At 42.4% G+C, this 28,000-nt stretch overlaps 1 protein-coding gene across 3 annotated transcripts; it reads left to right on the top strand.

The window, feature by feature from the left end:
- Nucleotides 1–2: 2 nt before the first annotated feature.
- Nucleotides 3–27,997, top strand: MEAF6 (MYST/Esa1 associated factor 6). Of its 3 annotated transcripts, none has more exons than XR_009399777.1 (8): nt 3–154; nt 1,388–1,503; nt 4,290–4,377; nt 4,526–4,571; nt 19,958–20,150; nt 23,928–23,985; nt 24,604–24,637; nt 25,153–27,997. XR_009399777.1 is itself a non-coding variant. In XM_059377306.1 (8 exons), exons 1-8 carry the CDS (start codon nt 65–67, stop codon nt 25,159–25,161), a joined length of 606 nt encoding a protein of 201 aa, XP_059233289.1. In that variant the 5' UTR covers nt 3–64; the 3' UTR covers nt 25,162–27,997. The 3 variants fall into 3 exon arrangements, 2 of the variants coding, with proteins under 2 accessions (XP_059233289.1, XP_059233290.1); XM_059377306.1 differs by lacking the exon at nt 23,928–23,985 and adding an exon at nt 23,793–23,822; XM_059377307.1 differs by lacking the exon at nt 23,928–23,985.
- The last annotated feature ends 3 nt before the right edge of the window (nt 27,998–28,000 follow it).

Genomic DNA, 28,000 nt, shown 5'->3' with positions numbered 1-28,000 from the left:
CGGCGGCGCACAGGGACCGCCCCCAGCCTGGCGCCGCCGCCGCCGCCGCCCGCCTCAGCCCAACATGGCGATGCACAACAAGGCGGCGCCGCCGCAGATCCCGGACACCCGGCGGGAGCTAGCGGAGCTCGTGAAGCGGAAGCAGGAGCTGGCGGTGAGGGGCCGGGCGCGGGGGCGCTCGGTGCGGGCTCCGCGCCCTCCCCTGCCTCCAGGCCTCGGCCCGATCGCGCCAGGCCGTTATTCCCCCGGCGCAACGCGGCGGCCGGGAGCCCGGCGGCCTGAGGTCGGCTGCGCGTTCCGCGGCCCGCCGACCGCACGGCTTGCAGGCAGCGCAGCTCGGGAGCGGGAGCGCCAGGGCCGGGGCCCGGGCTGGGGGGGCGGGGCACGGAGCGGGGGAGGGGAAGGGGGCCGGGGCCGGCGGGGGCGTGGAGGAGGGATGGCGCCTGGGGTGGGGGCTTCTGTATGGAAGCTCGAGGAAGGCGAGTGTCTCTGAGCTTTGGGAATGGGGGCGGTTGTGCCCTTGGCTTTTGCGGGGTGGGTGAGGGCGGGCAGGTCTGTGGTCTTTGAGGGGTGGGTTCGGGAGTGTCTGGGGGGCCGTAAGCCACCTGTTCGGGCTTGCCAGTGGGCTGAGGGAGTGGGGTAGGGGGCGAGTGTGGGATGGGGACCCAGTCATCCAGTCCGGCCTTTGGAGGATGGAGGGGCGCATGTCCTTTTGAGGACTGGGAGATGCGTTGGATGGGGTTTTCGACTGGCATGGCTGTGATGTTTTGGGGAACATCTAGAAGGTGACAGACGAGGGGAAAGGACTCAGTCCAGGGAATTGAGAACTGTGACATGCACCCCGGGTTCCAGGCACCCTTGTGGTCACCCCCTCCCCTCCGCGTTTAGGCTTGGGCACCGGGGAGGGCCATGTCACCTGAAGCTGCCCTTCCAGGTTTCCATGGCAACTGACAGCCCATTGCAGGCGTTCTCAATGCCTGCGGGGAGGGGAGCAAGTTGGCGCTGGAAGGCTGCTCACCCTTTCCTCTTCCCAGTAGCAGTACCTTGGTGCGTGGGAGTGGAGACTGCTCACGTTCTGCCTGAGCGGGGGTTCTTGACAGGCTTTTCCACGAGCCCTCCGAAGTATATGCAGAATTTTGCAAATTTTTTCAGAGACAGGGCCTGTACCTTCCCTTCTGTTCTCAAAGGACTCCAGCAAGACAGGTCTAAGCTCTAGACTGTCTTAGCCTAAAATAGTCTTCCTCTCCCCATGTCTTATTTTTCCGACTGGGGTGGCTTAGTGTAGTGGAGCTCCAATGTCTAAGGCTGATATTCAGAGTTTGGCATGGTCAGAGTTAACTTTTGCATTTAAAAGGCATTATCCATTTCCTTGTTTTTCATCTCCTAGGAAACACTGGCCAACTTGGAGAGACAGATCTATGCCTTTGAAGGAAGCTACCTGGAAGACACTCAGATGTATGGCAATATTATTCGTGGCTGGGATCGGTATCTGACCAACCAGAAGTGAGTGTCAGAAGCCTATGGTGTTGACATTGTGCCCTACTGATTGTTTTTTGGACTAGCAACCTGGCAGGGGGCAGTAGTAGAGTGGTGGTGTAGAAAGTCTTGTGGGGTTCAGCTTGGACTCTGGCTCAGCCTCTGCCTCACAGAGTGACTGTGGACAAATCCTAACATTTGGGAAATGGGGAAAGTCGAGCCCCTGGAACAGGGTTGTGTGAAGCATAAACAAAGTGCAGCAAATGACAGTACCTGACGTATCACTGTGTGAGTGTTTTCCATTTTTTTTTACCCAGTCACAAGTTTGACCTTTATAAGATTTGCCACACCTGTGTGCCAACCATACCACAATTTTATTTAGTAACTAAAAACTATTCTTGAAAACTGCCCAAGCTTTTCAAAAATTTTCAAATTTGAGACACTTCAAGTTGAAATAGTATTGTGCACACTTGATACCCTTCACCTGCATTCATCAGTTGTTACCATGTTGCCACATTTGCTTTCTCTGTAATGTATATAAATAGACACACCCCTGTAGCTCTACTTAAAATTTTTAGAGGCACCTGGGGGGCTCTGTCCGTTAAGCGTCCATCTCTTGATTTCTGTTTATGATCTCAGGGTTGTGGGATCGAGCTCCAAGGTGGGCTCTATGCCAGGTGTGGAGCCTGCTTAAGATTCTCTCTCTTTTCTGCTCCTGCCCCTCCTTTCTAAAAAAATTTTTTTTAAAATTTTAATATAATTACAGGTACATAGGAAGTTGCAGCAATATTAGAGTCCCATGTACCCATCACCCAGTCTTCCCCAGTGGTTGGGTCTTAGGTAACTGTAGTAGAATATCACACTCAGGAAACTGACATTGGTACAATGTGTATGTGTAGTTCTGCCACTGTGTAGATTCCTGTAAGCACCACTGTAGTCAAGATACAAAAGTGCTGGGGTGCATGGGTGGCTCAGTTGTTAATCGTCTGCCTTCGGCTCAGTTCATGGTCCCAGGGACCTGGGATCAAGCCCCACATTGGGCTCCGTGCTCAGTGGGAAGCCTGCTTCTCCCTCTCCCACTCCCCCTGCTTGTGTTACCTCTCGCTGTGTCTCTCTCTATCAAATAAATAAATAAAATCTTAAAAAAAAAAAAGATACAGAAGTGTTTGATCACCACAAAGATTTCCTGCTACCCCTTTATAGTTATACTTTCCTTCCCCCCCACTTTTTTTTGCCAATCATTTAAGCAGAGAGTATAACACTTTGCTCATAATTATGTCAGCAGTTACCTCCTAAGAATGTATTTCTTACCTAACCACACATAGAAAATTAGCGTTACACTAATTATCACACATAGAAAATTAGCATTACACTAATAGTATCACTTACTGTAGTCTATTCAATTTCTCCAAATTGTCCCCAACATTCTTTGCTGCCTTGTTTTGATCATCCGGTGTTCATGCATTGTATTTGGCTGTTACCACTCTTTCATCTCTTCATTTAGGAGAGTCTCCTACCCTTTTTCGTGGCAAAGTTGTTCATGACATTGTCTTACAGAATGCCTCAATTCCAGATTTTTCTGTTTGTGGCCTCATGAGAGATCCTTTAAGGATTTTTGGGAAAAATATTACATAAGTGACTTGTATGCCTGGTGTCTCATTTACCTGTATTTGATTGGGAGGCACATAATGTCATATTGTCCCATTACTGGTACGAAGTTTGAGCATATGATTTCTCCCTTGTAAAAATTCATTTTTTTCTCTTTGTGATCAGAGACTATACTTTTAGACAGTGTGAATATATTGCTCCTCCAAGTTTTTATTCAGTGGTTTTAATATCCACTGTTGATTTTTACCTGACTCACTTAATATACTGCTGATTCTGATCCTGGTATGTGGACTACTGGCATTCCGAAGGAAGAGTCTTCCCTTCATATCTTCTCTCCCGTTCATTCTCTATCTCTGGCCCGCTCTTCTTAATATCACTAGAGACCAGTGCATTTAAAAAAAAAAAAAAAATCAGAGTGTTGGAATGTAGTGCTGTCACTTTTTTACTTTAGAGGCCTATTTTTTACTCTGAACTTACTGAAATATACACAGAGAAGTGCGTACATCATGAACATACAGACTGGTGGCTATCATTATCCTTTCAGTGCTTGGTTTGCCCTACATGTAGACAGGGAGCCTCCTTTGCCTTTTTGACATGACCCTTTAATCTTTGAGCATTTTGTTGCTTTCTGTCCCAACAAGGTGTCTTAGACTCACATTGGCCTTTTCTTATCCCAGAACTGATACCAAACATTTCCTTAAGGAACTCTGATTTGTTCTTTGAAATTTTTAAAAAAATATCTTATTTTTTTAAGTTGTCTCTAAACCCAGTGTGGGGCTCAAACTCACAACCCGGGAGAGCAACAGTCACATGTTCCCCTGAGCTAGCTAGGTGCCCCATGTTCATTAAATTTTTTCAGTTAAGCTTATATGACAAACATTTCATACCACTAGTCTCTGCTAGTTTTTTTTTTTTTTAATAAGCATCAAAGTAAATACATATTAAAAATACAGTGACTGGGAACCAAGTAAGTAATATCCCACAGTGGAGCCCCTGCCATGTATTGGAAACTGTTGGTGTCTGTGTAGGCATTCAGCGTAAAGGTCATTTTGGTCAATCCAAACGGTGTTGGAGGCATTTCCGTCTGAAAGTCGGTAATTTAAAAAAGAGAGACAAAGAGAGAGTTCCTTACATAGGCTTGGGCTGTCCTCAGCTTGAGCCATAGATACAGCTTGGTGCTTATGAGTTTCTTGTGTGTGTTTTAGAAACTCCAATAGCAAAAACGATCGAAGGAACCGGAAGTTTAAGGAAGCTGAGCGGCTCTTCAGTAAATCCTCAGTTACTTCAGCAGCTGTAAGTGAGGTGGGGGGAGCTTTACTGTGGCCCATCTCGGAGGAACACCTCAGTTAAATTTCTACGAGTTTTCTCTTTCCCAGCTGTCTGAGTGCTCTCTGGAGGTCTGTGGTAATTTTTCTAGTAACGGGTGGTTTTTTTCTTTTAGGCAGTAAGTGCGTTGGCAGGAGTTCAGGATCAGCTCATTGAAAAGAGTAAGTCTATTTTTTTACTTTTTTATTACTTAATTTTTAAGCCACAATAACCCTTATATTTAACTCCTGTAAAACCTAGAAGTTAGGAATCCTTTGAGTCTCCTTAATCATATCTTTTTCCTCTTTTCTTTTTGAGGAGGAAACCATGTCCCTCCTGCCTCATCTGTCATGAGAGGTTGACTCTGGCTGCTCAAAGACACAAAGATATGTCTTCCTTGCTGATAAGTGTTAGGGAGTTTTTTTTGTTTTGTTTCATTTGTTTGTTTAATTTAAAAAGAAAACCTTTTATCATGGAAAAGTTCAGACATATATGATAAATCTCCATGTCCCCAGTTTAATAATTCTTGAGAATCTCATCCTGGGAACAGAATGTACCTATGTGTTCTTAAATATAAAATGCAGAGTAGATAGTATTTACTTTGTAAAGAAATTGTATCGTTCTCTGTAGGTAAGCCATATAGTCTAATTCTATTCTAATGTCTAGTGATGGGATATAGATTGTACATTTATTTCTCTGAGTCAGACTCTATGGAGCTATCTGTGTTGGACACTGCCTGTGCACTGGGCCACTCTGAAACATGACCTGCTTTTTGTATTCAGGTTTTTTTTTTTTTTTTTTTAATTTTATGTGTTTACTTGACAGATCACAAGTAGACAGACAGGCAGGCAGAGAGAGGGAGAAGCAGGCTCCCCACGAAGCAGAGAGCCAGATGCGGGGCTCGATCCCAGGACCCTGAGCTAATGATCAAGTTGTCTATCTTGTGGGATCCAGTTGTGTTTGCACTGGGCCAGTGATTTGAGGAAAATCCATTTTGGTAGTTTGGGAATTAGAACTACTCAGTGACTTTGATTTTTATCTCTGTGTACAGATTTCTTAATATCTAGAAAATTCTGGAAAATGTCTTCTGGTCATTTCTGCTCAGATATTCAAGCTCATACATTTTATCTAAAACCAAATTGTTCTGTTTTTTTTCAAAACTCGTCTGCTCAGTTTTTCAGTTATAGTACTTCTATTCTCCCTCATTCATCCCTGAAGGCATCTTTGATTCCTTTCTGCCAACCAATTAACTATACAGAGTGCTTTTGATTTTTCTTTTACTGTGGCTTAAATAAGTTAAATCTTACTTCTTTTCAGTTAATTGCCACTTGTAGAATGTGGCGCTAGTATTGTCTGCTTTCTGAGTCATAAGACTGGTTAAGGAACACCCTGGACCTCACTGTGTGAGTTGAAATGGAATGATGTCTGACTCCTTAGTTTTCAAGAAAAGCCCATAATCCTCCTCCTGGCCTGGTGGGTGGTTCAACATCTGGCTTTGGTCTTAACTACATAGAATGGCTGCACCTAGATACTCGTGAGGAGATGAGTCTTAAAACCTCAGCTTTCAGAAGCTTGGCTGAGACAAGCACTTATGTATTGAAGGTTTTCTGAAGCAGGTGTAGGCCATCCGTCCCCTGAGATCTTCCCCTTGGTTTGAGCCACATCCCTCGCATATGTCAGAGTGGTATTTCTTGGTCTTCCCTATCATGTTGCATTTGATGAATTATATTTTGGTCCTGTTAAATGTGCTACTGTATTTATTGTTAAGAGAATGTCACAGATGTTTACTATCATTACTAATTATTATGATTTTTAGGAATAGTTGCTTTCCCTGAGGGGACTCTGGGTGGCTCAGTTGGTTGAGCCTCTGCCTCTTGATTTCGGCTCCGGTCATGATCTCGGGGTGGTGAGATCGAGCCCACTCAGCTGGGAGTCTGATTCTCTCCCTCTCCTCTCCCTCTGCCCCTCTCCTCCCCTCCACTTGCACACATGCACACTCTGTCTCTCTTCTCTCAAATAAATAAATAAATCTTTAAAAAAAAAAGGAATAGTTATTTTCCTTGAACAGCTGGTTGGTTTTTACTGAGTGTCTGGTAATGGACTGTTTCTTTGTGCAGGTGCTCGAATGTTTAGTGGTTCTCCTCTGTAAGGAAGTATACATGTAGAGCGTGCATTTGGAGAATGAGAATATAGCATGCATTTGGAGAATTAGTGTTGCATCCAGCTTACTTAAGTCTTCTATCCCTCTTTGTTTTACTTGTCTCATTTTAAGTTGATTTTGATATATGAATCTTGGTAAACTGCTTTGAATTCTTTTTAGAATAGAGAATTACGTAAATACTGGAGTTTATCAGTTCAAATGGTCAGAGCCCCTTTAAAGTAATTCTGTTGGGTTCTGTCTGTTCTGTCTCACCACCTGTCATTACTGTTTCCTCCTGCTGTTCTTTTGGGAGGGGGGTGCAGAGGGAGAGGGAATCTCAAGCAGTCTCCCTGCTAAGCACAGAGTCCAACATGGGGCTTGTCTCAGGAACCAGAGATCATGACCTGAGCCAAAATCAAGGGTCAGACGCTTAATCGACTGAGCAACCCAGGTGCCCCCTTACTGCTATTTTTTTAGTTTAGTTTCATCTTGATTTTTTTGTAGTCACCTACAGTGTGTCTAAGTATGAAATTTTTTTTAAAGATTTTGTTTATTTATTTGACAAAGGGAGAGATCACAAGTAGGCAAGGAGGCAGGCAGAGCTCAGCTCTCTGCTGAGCAGAGAGCCTGATGTGGGGCTCAATCCCAGGACCCTGAGATCATGACCTGAGCTGAAGGCAGAGGCGTAACCCACTGAGCCACCCAGGAGCCCCTATGTATGAATTTATTTGTAATTATCTGCTTGGGTTTCATTGGACCTCTTGAAATGGTGCCTTGGTATTTTTCATCAGTTCAGGAAAATTCTCAGCTATTACTTCTTCATATACTGCATTTGCTCTGAGCTCTGTCCCATCTCTTCCCCTTCTCTGCTTACATGTATGTTAAACTTTCTCCTTGTATCCTTTATGTCTTTTATTAGCCTTTCCATGTCTTGTCTTTGCCCCTGGGCCACCCGGCAGTTCACAAATCTTTTAGTTGTGTCTCATTTGCTGTTAAACCTTTCCTTGATTTTTTGGGGGTGCCTGGGTGGCTCAGTTGGTTAAGCAGCTGCCTTCAGCCCAGGTCATGATCCCAGGGTTCTGGGATCAAGCCCCACATCGGCCTCCTTGCTCGGTGGGAAGCCTGCTGCTCCCCTGCCTGTTGTTCCCCCTGCTTGTGCTTACTCTTTGTCTCTTTTTCTCTCTCACTCTCTCCATGTCAAATAAATAAAGTCTTTAAAAAATATATTTAAAAAAATTATTTTTAAACTTTATTTCACTTCTTTAAGCAGAGTGAGCCCGGTTGTTGCATATTCTGTGCTTAATTTCAACCTCTGAAGTCCTTCAAGACGAATTTGTGTTGTCTGTTGCTTCCTCTGGTTATTTCTCATAAAGTCTAATTTTCCTGTGTGCCTGGTTATTTTTGACTGTGTACTGCTCATTGTAACCTCAAGTATTTATAGAATAATTTGAGGGTGAGGAAGAAGGTACCATCTTCCAAAGATGTTATGTTTTCTTCTACTGGGTGTTTAGACATCTAAACCAAGTTGAGGGTCCCTGAAAGACCCAAGTGATTCAAACCAAGCTTTAATTCCATGAAGAGGAATGGTCTGCTTCATCTTTTGCTCTTTTTCCTTTGTACAGAATCTCTCCAATGTCTCAGAATTTCCGTATTAACAAATCTTGTGGAATGACTCCTGGTTCTTGCTTTTTGGTGGTGATGAAGTACAGATTCTTTTCTCTTAGAATTTTGAGTTACACATTCTTAGATCTCAAGGATTTTGGAGTTCAAACCATTCTGAAAACTTTTTAAAAAGATGCATTACTGGGACGCCTGGGTGGCTCAGTTGGTTAAGCGGCTGCCTTCGGCTCGGGTCATGATCCAACATCGTGGGATGGAGTCCCATAACGGACTCCTTGCTCAGCGGGGAGCCTGCTTCTCCCTCTGCCTCTGCCTGCCACTGTCTGCCTGTGCTCACTCTCTCAAATAAATAAATAAAATCTTAAAAAAAAAATGCATTACTTTCTGCTTCCTTTGACTTATGTACCTAAACTAGCATGATAGAGTGGATTAGCAGGATCCCCAAAGGGGAATTTTATGCAAATTACTGAAAGAAAAACAAACAGCCAGATTTTATCCAGTTTCCTTTAAAGGATCAGCTTAGTTTCTACTGTTTGTTTTACCAGACTCCTCTGAAGTTTTCATCAAACCAGATCTTTCCTCAGCATTTAAATCATTCCAGTGGATAAATAAATGGCTGCATGAAGCATAGTTGAGTATATTTCTTTCATCTTTTAAGTTTATGTGCTTATCAAAGTTAGTGCCTTAGCACTATTCAGTAGGTGTTTTATTGTTGTTGTTTAAGAAGAGTGTCTCATTTGTAGGTGTATTACACTTAATCAAAATCTGACATTCTTTACTCTAAAGCCAAGTAGCTTACTTATATGTCAGTGAGAAATGAACTTACGTGTCTTTTCCTGGTGACAGCATCATAGAGTTGACTGACTCACTGCTGTACTTTGGGGTGTTATAACCCACCCCTTTTGCTCTCACTTCTCTCCTACTTCCATGAGCCAAGAAAAGACAATTATTGGGGCACCTGGGTGGCACCTGGTGGCTCAGACGCTTAACCAAGCGTCTGCCTTCAGCTCGGGTCATGATCCTAGAGTCTCAGATTCGAGCCCCACATCAGGCTCACTGCTCAGCAGGGAGTTTGCTTCTCCCTCTGACCCTCCCCCTTCTCGTGTTCTGTCTCTCTCACTCTGTCTCTCTCAAATAAATAAATCAAATAAATAATAAAATATATACATATATAAATAAAATAGAAATAAATAAATAAGAAAAAATAAATAAATAAAAAATTTTTTCTTTGTGGTCACGCTTTGTATTTTAATAGTGTTTAATGTGGTCTCCCTGGCTGTGGCCCCTCTCATAAACTACTTTGAGCCCAGTAATCCTAAAACGCAGGTTTGCATAGAGAACTCAGAAAACATTTGTTGTTTGATGTCGCTTCTCTGTTTATAAGTACTCGATGACTTTATCTTGTGTCCTGCTAGCGACTATTTTACTATTTTACCGCAGATTGTTTACTGTTGAGAATTTGACTTGCATGTTTGTGGATCTCAAGGATACTGAGACTTGAACACTTAACTGTGTTCTAGATACTACGCAGCCACTTGCATTGATCTCATTTATTCCTCAAAGCTACTTCTTTTTTTTTTTTAAGATTTTATTTATTTATTTGACAGACAAAAATCACAAGTAGGCAGAGAGGCAGGCAGAGAGAGGGAGAAGCAGGCTCCCCGCTGAGCAGAGAGCCCGATGCGGGGCTTGATTCCAGGACCCTGGGATCATGACCTGAGCTGAAGGCAGAGGCTTTAACCCACTGAGCCTCCCAGGTGCCCCTCAACGCTACTTCTTGAAGGATAGATACAGATTATAGGCATGAAAGGAGGGAGCATCGCTGTAGCTCCAGCATTGACCCCAGTGCCTGGTCTCTAAGAGATTTTCAGTGTAGAGAAAGAGTTCCTATTGTACGGGTGGAGAAACAGGGTCTGAAAGGTTAAGCGACCAGTCAGCTCTTTTAAACATCATCTCACACTGTCTCCGTAGGTCGGATCCCTTAATCCGACACTCATGGCTCTTCCTTACCCTGTCGTGCTATTTCACCTCTCATTCCTCAAGCCATCTGCTTAAGAGATGTTGTTTGATTCATTTGGCTCAAGTGTACCTGGTGTTTTGTTGTCTCTGCGCTTTCACTTGTGCTATTTTTTGTACTTATTTTGGCTTCTCATTTTTCAAGGTCCAGCTTAAATTCCACCTCCTCCGTGAAGCTTTTCCTGAATAATTCACTCTTTTTTCTCTGGCTCCCGTGGTGCTTAATATCCATATCTGTCCTTTGGGACACCGGTTACTGCTGGGGATGTTCTCTCTTCAGAGAAGTAACACAGGTGGATTCTCCATTCACAGGGCTTTGATTCGATTTTACACTCTTTTGTATGTGTTTGCCCATGGGTGCTGACAGAATATGACCGGCTCATCCATTTACTCAGTCTTCCCATAGCAGCGGTTCCGAAATGAGGAAATGATTGATTTGGTTCACTAATGTCATTTAACAGAATTGCAGGTTAGGCAGAAGTTGCTGTATCTAACTTACCTTTCTGACTTGTCTCCCACCTTTTTAGTTCATCCTCTCTTCCTTTGCCCAGCCCCCTACTCAGTCCTGCGCCCCTTCTGTCACCCTGTCTATGATCCAAAGCATTTGTGACCTCATGCCCCATCAGCCTGTTCCCTCCCTCACCAGTGCCTCTGTCATTTGCAGTTTTAGAGAGGACATTTTTCAACCTACATAAAAACAGGAGTGGCTATGGGAAAAGGCTGTCCTGATCATAACGTCTCCATTTTAGACTCATCTTTTTATATTTTGTTAGAGGTTTTTTTTTTTTTAATTAGGAAAGGATTATATTCTGATTTTATTCAGTCAGACTACTTAGAAGTAAATATGAAATAGGTTCATTACCTCGTGTTCTACTTCAGCCCCAACTTTCTGAGGTAACCGTTAACAGCATGATGTCATCCTAACCTAGCCACCTGCACATTCACACACTGCACACACACATACACACACATGCAGACGCACAGAGTTGGGTTTTGTTTTGTTTTGTTTTTCACTTGGAGGGTTTTTTTTTTGTTTATTTGTTTTTTGGGGTTTTTTTTTTTTGTTTGTTTGTTTGTTTATTCTAGGGCTTTTTTAAAGGGTTTTATTTTTTTATTTTTTTATTTTTTAAGATTTTATTTATTTATTTGTCAGAGAGAGAGGAGCTAGAGCGAGCACAGGCAGGCAGAGGGCAGAGGGAGAAGCAGGCTCCCTGCCAAGCAAGGAGCCCGTTGTGTGACTCGATCCCAGGACACTGGGATCATGACCTGAGCTGAAGGCAGCTGCTTGACCAACTGAGCCACCCAGGCGTCCCTAAAGGGTTTTTTTATTTAAAAAAATTTTTTTTATTAACATATAATGTATTTGTTTCAGGGGTTCAGGTCTGTGATTTATCCATCTTACACAATTCACAGCACTCACCATAGCACATACCCTCCCCATGTTCATCACCCAGACACCCCATCCCTTCCACCGCCCTCCCCTCCAGCAACCCTGTTTGTTTCCTCAGATTAAGAGTCTCTTATGGTTTGTCTCCCTCTCTGATTTCATCTTGTTTCATTTTTCCCTCCTTACCCCTATGATCCTCTGCCTTGTTTCTCAGATTCCTCATATCAGTGAGATCATATAATTCTTTCTCTGATTGACTTAATTTTGCTTAGCATAATAACCTCTAATTCCATCCATGTTGTTGCAAATGGCAAGATTTCACCTTTTAATGGCTGTATAATATTCCTGTGAGTGTCTGTGCGCGTGCGTGTGTGTGTGTGTGTATGTGTATGCACACCCACCACATCTCCTTTATCCATTCAGCTATTGATGGACATCTAGGTTCTTTCCATTGTGTGGCTATTGTGGACATTGCTGCTATAAATTTCGAGGTGCACATGCCCCTTCGGATCACTACATTTGTGTCTTTAGGGTAAATACCCAGTAGTGCGATTGCTGGGTCATAGGATAGCTCTATTTTCAACTTTTTGAGGAACCTCCATCTGTTTGCCAGAGTAGCTGTACCAGCTTGCATTCCCACTAACAGTGTAGGAGGGTTCCTCTTCTCCACATCCTCACCAACATTTGCTGTTTCCTGACTTGTTAATTTTAGCTGTTCTGACTAGTGTGAGGTGTTATCTCATTGAAGTTTTGATTTGTATTTCCCTGATGCCAAGTGATGTGGAGCACTTACATGTGTCTGTTAGCCATTTGGATGTCTTCTTTGCAGAAACATCTGTTTATGTCTCTGCCCATTTCTTGATTAGATTATTCTTTGGGTGTTGAGTTTGATAAGTTCTTTATAGATTTTGGATACTAGCCCTTTATCTGATATGTCATTTGCAAATATCTTCTCCCATTCCGTCAGTTGTCTTGATTCTGTTGACTGTTTCCTTTGCTGTGAAAAAGCTTTTTATAGTGATGAAGTCCCAATAGTTCATTTTTGCCCTTGCTTCCCTTTTCTTTGGTGATGTTTCTAGGAAGTTGCTGAGGGGGAGGTTGAAGAGGTTGCTGCCTGTTTTCTCCTCAAGGATTTTGATGGATTCCTGTCTCAAATTTAGGTCTTTCATCCATTTTGAGTCTATTTGTGTATGGTCCAGTTTCATTCTTCTGCATGTGGCTGTCCAATTTTCCCAACACCATTTGTTGAAGAGACTCTTTTTTCCATTGGACATTCTTTCCTGCTTTCAAAGATGAGTTGACCATACAGTTGAGGGTCCATTTCTGGGCTCTCTGTTCTGCTCCATCGATCTGTGTGTCTGTTTTTGTGCCAGTACTGTACTATCTTGATGATTACAGCTTTAAAATAGAGCTTGAAGTCTGGAATTGTGATGCCACCAACTTTGGTTTTCTTTTTCAACATTCTAGCTATTTAGGGTCTTTTCTGGTTCTATACAAATTTTAGGATTATTTGTTCCATTTCTTTGAAAAAAGTTGATGGTATTTTGATAGGGATTGCATTAAATGTGTAGATTGCTCTAGGTAGCGTAGACATTTTCACAATATTTGTTTTTCCAGTCCATGAACATGGAACATTTTTCCATTTCTTTGTGTCTTCCTCAATTTCTTTCATGAATACGTTATAGTTTTCTGAGTACAGATTCTTTGCTTCTTTGATTAGGTTTATTCCTAGGTATCTTATGGTTTTCGGTGCAATTGTAAATGGAATCGACTTCTTAATTTCTCTTTTTTCTGTCTTGCTTTTGGTATAGAGAAATGCAGCTGATTTCTGTGCATTGTTTTATATCCTGATACTTTACTGAATTCCTGTATGAGTTCTAGCAGTACTGGGGTAGAGTCTTTTGGATTTTCATGTAAAGTATCATATCATCTGCAAAGAGAGTTTGACCTCTTCTTTGCCGATTCAGATGCCTTTTATTTCTTTTTGTTGTCTGATTGCTGAGGGTAAGAACTTCTAGTACTATGTAGAATAGCAGTGGTGATAGTGGACATCCCTGCATTGTTCCTGACCTTAGGGGAAAAGCTCTCAGTTTTTCCCCAGTGAGAATGATATTTGCTGTAGGTTTTTAATAGATGACTTTTATGATAGTGGGGTATGTACCCTCTGTCCCTACACTGTGAAGAGTTTTGATCAAGAAAGGATGCTGTAGGGGTGCTTGGGTCGCTCAGTGGGTTAAGGCCTCTGCCTTCAGCTCAGGTCATGATCCCAGGGTCCTGGGATGGAGCCCCGAATCGGGCTCTCTGCTTGGCAGGGAGCCTGCTTCCTCCCCGCCCCCCGCCTGCCTCTCTGCCTACTTGTGATCTCTGTCTGTCAAATAAATAAAATCTTAAAAAAGAAAAGAAAAGGAAAGAAAGGATGCTGTACTTTGTCAGATGCTTTTCTGCATCTATTGAGATTTTCTTTTTTTAAAAGAAAGGCATTGGATCCAGCAGTACATTTTATCTGCTTTTTCACCTATGCCTCTGCAGGTTGAACACATCTAGATAGAAGTGTATGGAGTAGTGATGAAGAGCGTGGGCTTTGGATCCAAACTGTCTTTAACTATGAATCCCGACTCTTTCCCTTATTAGCTGTGTGACCTTGGGCAGATTTCTTAAACTCCAGCCTCCTCGGTTTCCTTCTCTGTAAGTGGTCATCATAGTTGCAGAGGTTTCTGTGAGGGCTTTAGGCACGATGTATGTAAAGGGTATAGAGCAGGCCAGGCTTCTAGTTAAGACTCTGTTAGCTATTGTTACAATCTCACATTCTTTTCAAATGCTGAAAATACCCAACAGTCTGGTTGTGCCTCCTCCCCTTTGGTGCACATTCACACTCTCCACTTTCCCCAATATAAACAATGTTGCAGGAAACTTCCTGGTACACTAGCTTGTGTGTAATGGGCTTTTTATTTCTATAGGTTGGTGTCCCGGAAGTGGCATTGTTGTGTCAAAGGGCGATTTTCATAAATACAGCACAGTTACTTTCTGTGGTGTGGTGGGAAATACATAGTAGGTCTTTGTCCCCTGCTCTGGCACACAGCTCCTAAAACCCTTGGAATCTCCAGAGTGGTAAGAATGACTAGTATTCACTGCATACGGAAGAAACTGTTGAATGCTAATGGAGATGACTGAGAGTTGGGGAGCCCTAGAGAGTGTGAGGATGGGGGCTTAGAACTCTCAGCCCTACCCCAAAACTCAGAGAGGGGAGGAGGCCTAGTGACTGAGTTAATCACCAGTAGCCAATGACTTAATCATGACTGCATAATGAAACTTCCTTAAAAACCTCTAAACTGTGGGGCACAGTCGGTTAAGCATCTGTCTTTGGCTCAGGTCATGATCTCAGGGTCCTGGGATTGAGCCGTGCATCACCCTCCCTGCTGAGTGGACAGTCTGCTTCCCTCTGCCGCCCCCGCCCCGCCATGAGCATGTTTTGCATGCCCTCTCTCTAATAAATAAACAAAATCTTAAAAAACAACAACAACAACTGAAACCCTAAACTGTGGAGCTTTAGTTGGTGAATGAAGTGAGGAGCTAGGAGGGTGGTGTGCCCAGAAAAGGCATGGCAGCTCCCCGCCCCTCCCCATACCTTGCCCTATGTATTAAGCTGTTGCTGAGTTGTAGCTTTTATAATAGACAATTAATAGTAAATAAATCATATTCCTGAGTTCTTGGGGCTATTGTAGAAATTATGATACCTGAAGAGGGAGTTTAGGGTACCCCCTGATTTATAGCTCATTGGTCAGAAGTGTGAGAGGCCTGGGACTTGGGACCGAAGTGAGGGAGGCATGCTTACGAGACCGAGCCTTTAACCTGTGGCTCTGCCCTAACTCCAGTAATAAGTGTCAGAACGGAATCAAATTGTTGGTGTCTGGAGAATCAGGGAATTGGTTTTTGGTTTTTGGAAAACACCCTAGACTTTCCAAAAAGAGTATTACCACTTATAGTCCTTGGGAGGGCCTGTTACAGATATCGAAATAAACTATAGGGAAAAGTGAATACTTTTTATTAAACACTCTTTATTAAAGTGAGTTTTTGAATCTATACAAATAAGGTAAAAAACCAAACCCCTGTGTACCCGTTACACTGCCCCAAATCCCAGAGCATGCTCAGTGCTCCATCCATACCCCTACTGTCACTTCCACCTCCTGTGTTACATTGAAAATCCTAGACATCATACCATTTTCTTGTATGCATGTTTCTTAGGTCTCTCCAAATGATAGGTTTTTTAAACTGTGGTAAAAACACTAAAAACAGGGGTGCCTGGGTGGCTCAGTCAGTTAAGCATAGCCTTCGGTTCAGGTCATGATCTCAGGGTCCTGGGACTGAGGCCCACATCAGGCTCTCTGCTCAACAGCGAGTCACCTTCTCCTTTTCCCTCTGTAATGTCTCTCAAATAAATAAATAAAATCTTAAAAAAAAAGTTAAAAATAAGTTCACAGGTTTTTTTTTTTTTTTTTTTTTTGAATAGGCTCCACATTCAACGTGGGGCTTGAACTCACAACCTGAGATTAAGAGTTGTGTGCCCTGGGACGCCTGGGTGGCTCAGTTGATTAAGCGGCTGCCTTCGGCTCAGGTCATGATCCCAGCACCCTGGATGGAATCCCTGGATGGAATTCCCTGGGATGGAATCCCACATCGGGCTCCTTGCTCGGCAGGGGGCCTGCTTTTCCCTCTACCTCTACCTGCCTCTCTGTCTGCCTGTGCTCACTCGTTCTCTCTCCCTCTATCTCTGACAAATAAATAAATAAAATCTTTAAAAAAAAAAAAAGAAAAAAGAGTTGTGTGCCCTAACGATTCAGCCAGCAAGTTCCCCCAACTTCCATAGATTTTTAAGTGCCTCCTATAGTATTGTTAACTACCGGTACAGTGTTGTACGGCAGATCTCTAGAGCCTATTCATGCGTAATTGAAACTTTCTACTCCTCCTTTCTTCTTCCCCTTGGCAGCCACCATTCTACTCTCTGCTTCCCTGAGTGTGGCTGTTGTAGCTGCCTTACATAAATGGAATCATGCGGTATTTGTTCTTCTGCTACTGGTTTATTTCATTCAACATGATCTCCTTGTTCATCTGTGTTGTAGCATATGACAAGATTTCCTTCTTTTTTTATTGAGACTTTTATAATATATTCCATTCTGTGTGTGTGTGTGTGTGTGTGTGTGTGTGTATATATATGTATATATATATATATATATATCACGTTTTCTCTATCCATTCATCCATTGATGGGTGTTTAGGTGGTTTTCACACTTTGGGTAATGTGAATAATGAATACTTTAGTGGACATGGGAGTGCAGCTGTCTCTTCAAAATCCTGATTTCAGTTCTTTGGATAAATACCCACAAATAGGATTGCTGCGTGTTATGGTAGTTCTATAAACGATAGGCTCTTACCACTATAATGACACCAAGGAAAAATAAAAAGCCCTAAACAAAACATGTATTACTATTACATTTCTTTTTAATGCTGAATAATACTCCATTGTATGGATATACCACATTTTATTTATGTATTCATCAGTTAGTGGTCATTTGGCTACTAGGTTTAATACTGCTGTGAATATTCATGACAGGGGCGCCTGGGTGGCTCAGTGGGTTAAAGCTTCTGCCTTCAGCTCGGGTCATGATCCCGGGATCCTGGGATCGAGCCCCACATCGGGTTCTCTGCCCAGCAGGGAACCGGCTTCCTCCTCTCTCTCTGCCTGCCTCTTTGCCTACTTGTGATTTCTCTCTCTCTGTCAGATAAATAAAATCTTTAAAAAAAAAAAAATATTCATGACAAGTTTGGTGTGAACCTGTTTTCATTCCTCTTGGATATATACCTGGGAGTAGAATTGCTGGATCATTTGGTAAGTCTGTCCTTAGGCTTTGAGGTACTACCAGACAGTTTCCAGGTGGCTGTACCATTTTCTATTCCCATCAGCAATGTATGGGGGTGCCAGTTTCTCCACATACTTGTGTATTTTTTCTTGTTCGGCTGCCTTTTGTGCTCCTACCTAAGAAACCATTTACCTAATCAAGTGGGTTCTAAGAGTTTTATGTTTTTAGCTCTTATATTTAGGCCTCTGATACATTTTGAATTCATTTTTGTGTGTGGTGTGAGATAGGGGTCAGACTTCATTCTTTTCTTTGAGGATGTCCACTTGTCCCAGCCTTATTTATCAAAAATACGATTTCACTGTGATTGTCTCATCACCCTTCAAAGCCATTTGACCCTAACTGTAAAGGTTTTATCTGGACTTCGATTTCTGTTGATCTGTATGTCTTTTTTTTTTTTAAGATTTATTTATTTATTTGACAGACAGAGATCACAAGTAGGCAGAGAGGCAGACAGAGAGAGAGGAGAAAGCAGGCTCCCCGCTGAGCAGAGAGCCCGACGCAGGGCTCGATCCCAGGACCCTGAGATCATGACCTGAGCCGAAGGCAGAGGCTCAACCCACTAAGCCACCCAGGCGCCCCTGTATGTCTCTTCTTAACCACAGTCTTGGTTACTGTAGTTTTGGGTACTAAGTTTTAAAGTTTGTTTTCCAATTTTTATATGAAATTGGTTTAGGAGCAGGATTCATCAGCATACTTTTTCTAGCTTCATAGCCATAGAGCTCCCTCTTCTGTTGCACTCGTGACTTGTTAAAAAATATGGTCTTGTGATTTCTGAGATCTGGTTCCACTGCTTCCTTCTGCTTTCTGGGGACTGTCTCTTTCTTTTACTCTTGTGCCCATGTGTGACTCAACTTGAAATCCCCTCCCAGCATTTTATAATACAAAGATATAAAAAGAAGAAAACTGGCCCCTGGTCCTGTTGTCCACATAACTGCTTTTGACAGTTTTTAGAAACTGATAGTGTACAAAAATTAAATAAAGAGAAAAAGAAACCATGTACATATTTGGGCTCCTTGAGTAGTTGAGTCAAGTGAAAGTATTCTTCCATCCTTATCTATTATGGTTTCAAGAAATTCCTTTCAGGAAAAAATAGGTATACCTTTACTAGAATATATGTAATTATTCTTTTTTTTTTTTTTAAGATTTTATTTATTTATTTGACAGACAAGGATCACAAGTACGCAGAGAGGCAGGCAAAGAGAGGAAGGGAAGCAGGCTCCCTGCGGAACAGAGAGCCGGATGTGGGGCTTGATCCCAGGACCCTGGGATCATGACCGGAGCCGAAGGCAGAGGCTTTAACCCACTGAGCCACTCAGGCGCCCCTTTCTTTTTCTTTTCTTTTCTTTTTTTTTTTTTTTTAAGATTTTATTTATTTATTTGACAGCAAGAGAGGGACCACAAGCAGGGGGAGGGGGAGAGGGAGAAGCAGACTTCCCATGGTGCAGGGAGTCCCAAGCGGGCTCATGACCTGAGTGGAAGGCAGATGCTTAATGTCTGAGCCACCCAGGCACCCCTATGTAATTATTCTTAAAAATACATATTTATGCAAATTGTTTTTGAATTAGCTTAATATATATAAAGAATTTTTTTTTAAAGATTTTATTTATTTATTTGACAGAGAGAAATCACAAGTGGATGGAGAGGCAGGCAGAGAGAGAGAGAGAGGGAAGCAGGCTCCCTGCTGAGCAGAGAGCCTGATGCGGGACTCCATCCCAGGACCCTGAGATCATGACCTGAGCCGAAGGCAGCGGCTTAACCCACTGAGCCACCCAGGCGCCCCATATATATAAAGAGTTTTAAAATTGGGAATGTATGTCAGCTGAAGAGTATTACTACCACTTTTTAAATACTTTTTTTTTTTTTTAAGATTTTTATTCATTCATTTGACAGAAAAATAGCACAGGCAGGGGGAGAGGGAGAAACAGTCACCCCGCCAAGCTGGGAGCCCAGTGCGGGGCTAAATGCCAGGATCCTGGGATCATGACTTGAGCCGAAGGCAGATGCTTATGGACTGAGCCATCCAGCCGTCCCTTAAATACTATTCTTAAGACTTCTCAGAATAATGAGGCTCCTGTCCTCTTGCGCTCCCCCTCGACAGGATTCCTGTACAGTTTGGGGAAGGAACCCAGGCTTCTTGTATAATCATTAATCCCATTAGTGTATTTGCTGTATAAGTGACCTTAATGCATCCAAGAGGAGGGACTCCTGCTTGTATGGTCCCATCCCCCAGCTGTCCTTAGGTAGGTTGCTTCTGGTTACACTATTTCAGGTTCCTTGAGTTTCTGGAACTCTGGTAACTTTGATGCTTTGACTGCACATATCTTCTCTGGCAGCAGGTATTTTCCTGTCACTTAGAATGTATGGTCTGGAAGATGGGAAGTCGTCACTTTTTTTAATCTGTTAGTGCTCAACAACATCTTTCCTGGCTGACGGACAGACTGCCTGAGGAGTGCTGCTGACGCTTCTGGGACTTGTGTTTATTCCCTCCAGGGGAACCAGGAAGTGGGACAGAAAGTGATACTTCTCCAGACTTCCACAATCAGGAGAATGAGCCCAGCCAGGAGGACCCTGAAGATCTGGACGGATCTGTGCAGGGAGTGAAGCCTCAGAAGGCTGCTTCTTCTACTTCCTCAGGGAGTCATCACAGCAGCCATAAAAAACGAAAGAATAAAAACCGACACAGGTCAGTGGCAGGGACCTCCCCCACTCCACTGCCCCTACTCCCCTGCCCAGAGCGGCCATGATCATTGCTGCAAAGGGGCTTTACTAGGGTAAAAACGCGTCAGGCTTGGTGCCATTTTTCTGTTGCAGGTGGGGAGAAATTGCTTTGGTCCAAATGAGACAGGCGAAGTTTTCTCCAGTGGAGGAATGGGTGGGCATTAGAGTGATGGTAAAGGAAGACAGCCTTCTTACTGTCCTGGTGTAAAGAATTTCATTCCATATTGAATCTGAGGAGGAAAGGGGGAAGTCTGTAGAATAGGACTTGGAATATGGCACTTGTACATGTTGGGAAGCTGCCAAGGGGAGAGATTCTTTTGCTCCTAATCCTGATCCCTGCTTACACTTACTCCCTTGTGGGTGAACAGAGCTGATCTCTGATAGGCCTTTTTTTCTTTTTAAATACAAGTGTTTGATTGCTTATGATTTCTTTGTTTTCTACATGTCTGTAATTGCTGATTTCAGATATCAGAGAGGAATAATATAAAGTCATAAGATATGAAAGTACCTTTCTAGATAATGTTTGTCCACTGTGTGTGTGTTTATTTTGTTTTTGTATTTTACAGTGCGTAAGGAGATAGGAATGACATCAGTGGACAGAGAGGTCAGGTGTCACGCAGAGAGGATTTTAGCATTACCCTCTGCCTGGGGTTTGTATGATAATGCCAGGGACTATTAACTCATAATTGTACAGCTGTACTCAGGGAGGGGGATGCATAGCTTCTAGAGTGAGCAGTCTTTTCCTGACCTCAGACTGTCTTCTGGCAGGCATGAAAACCAGGTGTTCATAGGCTGGCTTTTGTCCTGCTCCTCTTGGGAGCTCACATACTGAGGTGAAGGATGCAAGCAAGGAGTGGCGGGGTTCCCTGTGCTCCAGTACCCTTCGGGTTGGGTTGCTCTACAGACCTGTGGGATATTCCTTCACACACCCAAGGCATTCACATCGTTAGCTTTGTGGTTATGGCAAATGGCGGTAATACAGAATGAACTTGAACTGGTTTAAGCCTCGTAGGCATCAGCAGATTCTCTAGTTTTTTAAAGAATTTTTCTTGTCAGTGGTGGCGGTGGTTTTTAGACTGCAGAAATAGTATTTCCTCCAAAGAGTGACTCAAGATCACTGTTTAATACTTTCCTGCAAACCAGAAATCACTATGCCAATCTCATGACTGCAGTAAGAAATAGCAAGATCTTAAGATTAGTAAGGTTATAGGCTATTTAATCACTGCGGTAGGACTAATGCTAGCTCATCACAAGCAGTAGCCGGGAGCTAGACTCTTAAAATATTTTTTTTAATTGTTAAGGTAATTTAAATGTCATGTTCTATGTTACTTTTATTAAATTTACTCCAGTGCTATTTTAAAGTAATGATTCTTTTCCTATTTCACAGTGTCTAGAGTAGGGGGACAATTCCTTGAAAGTTTCTGGGACATTTTTTCCATTAGTGATTTAGTAGGTAGCTACTGTACATTGTAGGTGATACTTCCCCTTTTCTTAAGGCCATGATCAGCAGACTGATAAAAGGGAATTAGACATGAACTTAACTTCCTCCTGTGGGTTTCTAGTAGATTTCCATAGGAACACTACTCTGTCCTACCCCTTTTTCGTCTGGCTCCTAGAGCTAACTCCTTCCAGAAAAATAGAAGGATTTATAAAGATCTTGGGTATTATTTATTGCTTTCACAAATGGTGTTTTCTGTTTGGAAAGCCAGGACCCTTTTGTCATCCCGCTGCTGTAATACCTGGCTGGCCTTTTCCGTTGGCCGTAGGCACCTACATGCTCCAAAGGAGCAGAGTCGGGCTGATTTGCCTTCTTTCTGGATAAAAACGTCCCGTGCACCAGAGTGGCACCTCGGGGGCCAGTGAGGTTTCTCCGATTCCTACCATCTTCAGTCAGGAAGTGTCCAAACTCCTTGTCCCCGACTCCTGTCTTTTCTGGAAGGGTGGAGAGTGGAGCACTTTGTTCACACACGTGTGTACATTTGCAGTCAGTACCCTACTTGTTTCTCCTCCCAGCTTGCCACGCCCCAGATACTCGCAGAAAGTTGATAGTGAATTATTTCAACAGATGTCTGAATGCCTGCTGTGTGCCAGGCATTGTGTAGGGGTGAGTAAAGCAAAGTGGAAATGAATACGGTACTGTAGCAAAAAGGAGTAACTTTTGGGTTTGTCCTCTTGAGGAATATGAACATATGTCAGATAATTTTTAGCATTCATAAATGATCACAGTGTTCTGAATTCGTATATTTTATATGTTATCTGAATAATAAGTCCCAGTGACTTTAAAGAAAAAAGTAGAAATAATAACTTATAGCTGCTCTTAGAGGTTTTTACTAATAATACACAGAACTCTAGAATTCTAGGTAGTTTGTGACATTTTCATTAAGTAGGTACAGTCTCACTTGTGAACAAATTTAGGTTAGGCTGAAAATTAAATTCTTTTTGAAGTTTTATTTACTTGAAGTAATCCCCACACCCATCGTGGGGCTCGAACTCACGACCCCGAGATCAGGAGTCCCTTCCGGCTCTTTCAGCTGAGCCAGCCAGGTGTCCTGAAAAGTTAAATTTTTGATGGTTCCTGGTTTGTACGCTGCGTACTCTTCCACAAATGACTTAAGTGAGGCGGTTGCCTAAGAGATAGTGAAGTTAAGCTTTCTTCCAGCTTCACTCTTGCAAACATGGGCCAGGAGGAAGATAGAGCATTTTGCATATTGTTTCAGCACCTGTCTACAGTGTGAAAGGTGTTGGAGCCAGCCAAAGAGCTGGAGTCATGCTCAGGGTTAATGTTTGCTTTGGAGCTCGGCCCAGACCATGGCCTGTTAGCAGTGATGCCCTAAACAGTCTCCTCCACTGCACTGTTCCTTCCAGATCCCTGAGGCTCAGATGCTTGTGGATGTCGGCTCTCCTTTGTCTTACTGGGGGAGGCGGGGGCTGTAGATTTGGGTGTTCTTAATCCTAGCCCTGACATAAACAGTTACCTGCCATCACCAGTTCAGGGCCAAAGTGATGGGACCATGCAGTCCTCTGGAACAAGACTGTCACCAAAGTTTATTCATTCGACCCTTGGCTTTCTAGGATGAATGCTCTAGAAAAAGAGTACCATGTTCCCTGGACATTCTTAGAACTTAGGATTGGGTTAAAAGTTGCAGAATGTTTTCTTTTAAAAAATGTATAATGTTTTTATCTTTCATGTTAGTCAAAGTGTATTGTGCTGAATTGTTAGTACTGTCTTTAAAGCTCCCTTTCATTATATGACTAAACCCTTCTTTCTCTATTTCTTCTAATGTGCTGTTTATATTTTTCACTACAATTACGTATTTTAAAAGTTCTAACTCTGAATCTGGCAGCTAATAGACGGCCTGCAGGTACCTCGTTTTCTAATGCAATAACTTTTCCTTTCTTAGTCTGTTCTTCTGATACGAAATCCAGTGAGGGAAGGGACTCTCCCAACCACAGAATCTTTGGTGCTTTGATGTTTGAAACTTTATGGCTTAAGATTCTTAAAGCTGATATTGTTTCTATGAATCTTGCTAGGGTGGCTAATCGACTAATTTATTCAATTAGTATATTAATTTCTACTGCTTTCTTCCTTTCAAATGCTGCCCCTCAGCCCGTCTGGCATGTTTGATTATGACTTTGAGTAAGTTTGATTTGAATTAGTATTTGTGCTGTGTTGTTTAGTGTATAGAGACCAATATGCCTTTTTGAGACCTTTCTAACCCATAGTTTATCTGTTTAATTGTAGGTATGTATATTAGGTTAGGCTGGGAAGTTTTTTTTAAAAACAGAAAAACGTGATGGAGGTAACATTTTATTTAATAACTTAAGCAAAATTAAGTAAACTTCACTTTTATGCATCTTAATTTCTTTAAAAATAGATAACCTTTACTTTAATTCACATTTAAATTGATTTTCTGGCTTTGCTTCATAAGGAGATTAATAGTTTAAGAACTTGATATTTTGCTTTGGAAAGATTTAAAAATTGAAATTTGTTTAATTTCTTTTGTGTTTCATGTCCAGAAATACAAACTCCTAGTCTCTTTCCTGTTCTTAATCATTATGTGTCTCAGTGATTATCAGTGATATAGTTACAAAGCTAACACATTAACATAGAGCATGCCCTCTTAATCCAATCTCTTTTTAACGTATAGTTTTGAATAGTTTTTAAATTATATGGCTTTCATAACTGCTGTATATTTCTTTTTGTCATCTAAGTTTGCCTTGTGGCGAAAGTATCTGCTTATGTTTTTAAATACTTGCTTAATAATATCTGGGTAAACTAAATATGACATAGTCTAATGAAGAATGTGGGTTTTACTTAACCAAATAGTCTTTGTTATAGCTTGTGCCCTATGCAGTAGCTGATTCCTGGCCCCTCTTTCTGTAAATTAAAATGCAAATATTTATCTTTTCTATCACAGGATTGATCTGAAGTTAAACAAAAAACCACGAGCTGTAAGTATCAGCCAGACCATTTCAGAGAGGCTGGTGATTTTGTAGATGATTAGAAAAATGTGTTCTCTTCAGAGCTGAGTGTTCTAATCTCAGATTACAGCTCTCCATTTTAAAGGCTGGGGTATCCAATTGGATATACTTCAACTTTTAAGGGTTACTTAGTTTTTTTTGCTTTTTTTATGGTTGTTGTTTGGTTGGTTCTTGTTTTGTGTTTTTTGTTTTGTTTTGTTTATTAGAGAGGTCACACATTTTTACTGAAGAAAAATCCCCTTTGATTAAAGAATGAATTGTTAATACTAGTTTTTATTTTTGTTTTGTTTTGTTTTGGATTGGTGAGCTCAGGGGGCCTAAATAAGGGCAGAATTAATGTTTAAGATGTGAAATATTGTCTATTATATTTGGACTAGAATCTTTGGCTATAGAACAATCCCCTAGCAGAGCTGTTGATAGATTATTTTCTTAGGTTCCAACTAGTGTTCTGAGAGTAAGTTGGGTCTCTCTCTTTCTCTCTTCAGGATTATTAGAAGACTCATTAGTGCAGAAGCTGCAGAAGCTTCCAGGCTGTAGAGCCCTGCTTCCCTCCTCCAACCTCACAAAGATCCATATCCCTCACCTGAGTGCGCAGCCATCCACCTCTGCTTTCCCAGACCCAGTGCCTGTGACTCTGAATAGTTTGTTCTGAAACGTGGTGACAACTCATTTCTGTAAGACCACATTGGATCATTTACTGTGTGTCATTTTTAGTAACAGAACTGCAAGAAGACCAAGACATGGTTATAATTCCAGCAAGTTGCTAACTCTGCATTTCTCTCTTCTTGGAATGAATGTGTCCCCCCCCCCCTCAAAACTGGCTGGCACCAGCTTCTTCTGTGATACCCATCAAGAAACGTTCTCTGGTTTTGTTTTATGCTGAAGGTAGAATGTAGGTCATGTTTCAGAGGGAGGCTGTAAATATCGGGCATTTTCTTATTTTGTTTGTGTTTTATTATTTTTCTATTGTTTTTACCATCTTCTTTTCTTTGGGGACTTTTTGTAATGCCGTTGTACAGCACATACCTTCCTGCCAACATATCTGATCATCTGCTTCGTGCAGTTGCCAGTATTCTTAACTGAAAAGAATCTGGTTTACCATAAAGAAAATGGGGAACTTGGCTCTGTGTTTTTGCAGGGGGAAGGTAAAGAGGGTTTATTTAATAATTACCTATCTTAAATCTTTCTGCGTTGGAAGCAGTTTCATGTTCAAGGAACAGGAAAAGCTGAAAAACCTAAGTTTAAATCAATCCTTTTAAAATAGATATTTTTATTCTTTTATATAAATAAAATTTCACAGGTGTTGACTTCTTATGCTTTACTTTTAAACCTGAGATTGTTTTTTTCACTTATTTTATTTATTCGTATCATGCCTTATGCAAATCTCTTCCTTTTTCCATTTTTCTTTCTTTGCTGGTATCTGCCTGATTAAACATTGCTCTAAAAATCACTAAGGTATATGGAAAGGCTCAGCATTACCCCCAGAGCTGGTAACGTTTGGAATTCTTGAGGAGAGTGAGAGATAGGATCTGCAAGAGGCAGCGATGCCCAGCAGACCCTCTACCTCACAGGGCTGCTCTGGCTGGGGAGCTTGCCGGTTTATCGAGCTGTTAATCTGCCTCTGGAGTGGGGCTTGACCTCGGCTGCTCACGGGAGTCACCTGGGAAGCTTAAGGACCTGCTGGTGCCTGCGACCCACCCCCAGAGACTCCAACTGGGGTGCAGTCTAGTGGCTGGGATTTCCTTCCAAAGAGTCCCTGGGATTCTGATGAGAAGCCAGGCTTGAGAACCACTGCATGAGGAGTGTTTGATTGAAATCCTATGTTGTGAATCAGTCTAGGAGATAAGATTTGGGGCCCCATCTTTCCTTTGATGCTGTCTAGTCATAGTCCTTGACTTAGGCCCATATCTTTGTTAGAACAAGTATGTTCCATTGTGATAATATTGGTAGAGCTGAATATGGATGGCATCTGTTAGCAGAACGAGTCTACCTTGTCAGATGTGCGAAAGCTTTCACTCTTGTTCTCAAATAAACTCTCTCTTTTTTTTTTTTTTTGGGACTCTGTGGCTAATTAGATGTCTTTGGTAGCAAGAACTCCAATGTTAAGGTTTTTAAGAAAATAGTTTCTTATATTTAGATTGATCCTTAGAAAAAGGGAAAAAAAAAAAACAATTATAAAGCTTCAAACCATGGGGACCAGCAGATTTCTATACCCTCCTTTGTCAGTTTCTCTCCTTTCCTGGGAGAGAAAAGTGGGGCTTCCTGTGGTCTCTCTGGCCTAGAGGAGAGCACACAGCAAACCTGAGAATATTTCTCTCATAGTTTTGACATTTGCTTGAGATCTGGTGGGATTGCTCTTAAAAAGTTATATTATATAAAAACATACCTGTGTATATGAATACACACATATGTATATGATCATGGTTAGAGGTAGGCTGCTTGCTTTATACTTATTTTCTCTGTAAAGTTTTCAGTCATTGATTAGGGGACCTCCCAAGTTTTCCTGTAAGCTGGCCACAGACTAAAGAAATTTAAGTCATGAGGGAGTGCTTATGTTCTCTAAATCGGAGACATCTGGGCAGAAACCCCAAGAGATGCCTACCATGCTTGTGATATTTGTTGCTTTGGTTATTAACTAAGTTTGTCTGAAAGACTCAGACCTGACCAGTGACCCTGCCAGAGTGGCTGCCAGGACCCATGAGAGGGACTTCCTTCTAGGCAGGCCTTCACGGGATTATCAGGGTCTGGAATAGTATTTGCTTTAGGCCCTTAGGCTTCTTATCTCCACAACGGGGAGAAGTTGCCCTTAGCTCCTGTTCGAGGTTATAAGACACTGAAAAAAATCCAGACTCGTGGTAGTTCTATTTCATGTCTTCTCCTGGGAGGGTGGTGTCTGTACACAGCTCCCAAGGGAGTCTCAAGTATGCTTGCTTTTCCCGCGGCTGAGAAATCGTTTATTTTGTTGAAACTCCGCATGTTCTAAATAGCGTCAGACCCTGCAGGCTGAAGATGGAGAGTGGGGACGACCCACAGAGGAGAGGACTGCTTGTTCTGTGGGGCCAGCGGGAGGGCCTGAGGGAAGTGCCGGGAGTCGGACGGGGTTGGCAGGCCGAGGGCACAGGAGTTCAGTGCCGCTGTCTGCTGTCTGCGTCTTGGGGGCCTCCGGAATGCTTTGAGAAATGGAGCCTTTGGGGGCTAGAGAATACTCTGGAAGTATCCTACGAGGAGGACTGTTGATACCGCAACCTGTGTGGTGAAGAAAGGAATGGAAACAAGTATTTAAATGGCCTAACTTTGAAAGGAGTAAATATGCTGTTTTGAAACACTCTGCGA

This window comes from Mustela nigripes, chromosome 14, assembly GCF_022355385.1.
Source record: "Mustela nigripes isolate SB6536 chromosome 14, MUSNIG.SB6536, whole genome shotgun sequence".
Lineage (NCBI taxonomy): Eukaryota > Metazoa > Chordata > Mammalia > Carnivora > Mustelidae > Mustela > Mustela nigripes.
The sequence above is the reverse complement of the archived record's forward strand: the minus strand, read 5'-3'. Positions and strand labels throughout refer to the sequence as shown.

What these genes read in the sequence shown, in the direction of transcription:
- MEAF6 (XM_059377306.1), top strand. Translation starts at nt 65, where the DNA reads ATGGCGATGCACAACAAGGCGGCGCCGCCGCAGATCCCGGACACCCGG. An exon ending in AGCGGAAGCAGGAGCTGGCG is followed by an intron (nt 155 to 1,387) that starts GTGAGGGGCCGG and finishes TTCATCTCCTAG; the next exon opens with GAAACACTGGCCAACTTGGA. An exon ending in CGGTATCTGACCAACCAGAA is followed by an intron (nt 1,504 to 4,289) that starts GTGAGTGTCAGA and finishes TGTGTGTTTTAG; the next exon opens with AAACTCCAATAGCAAAAACG.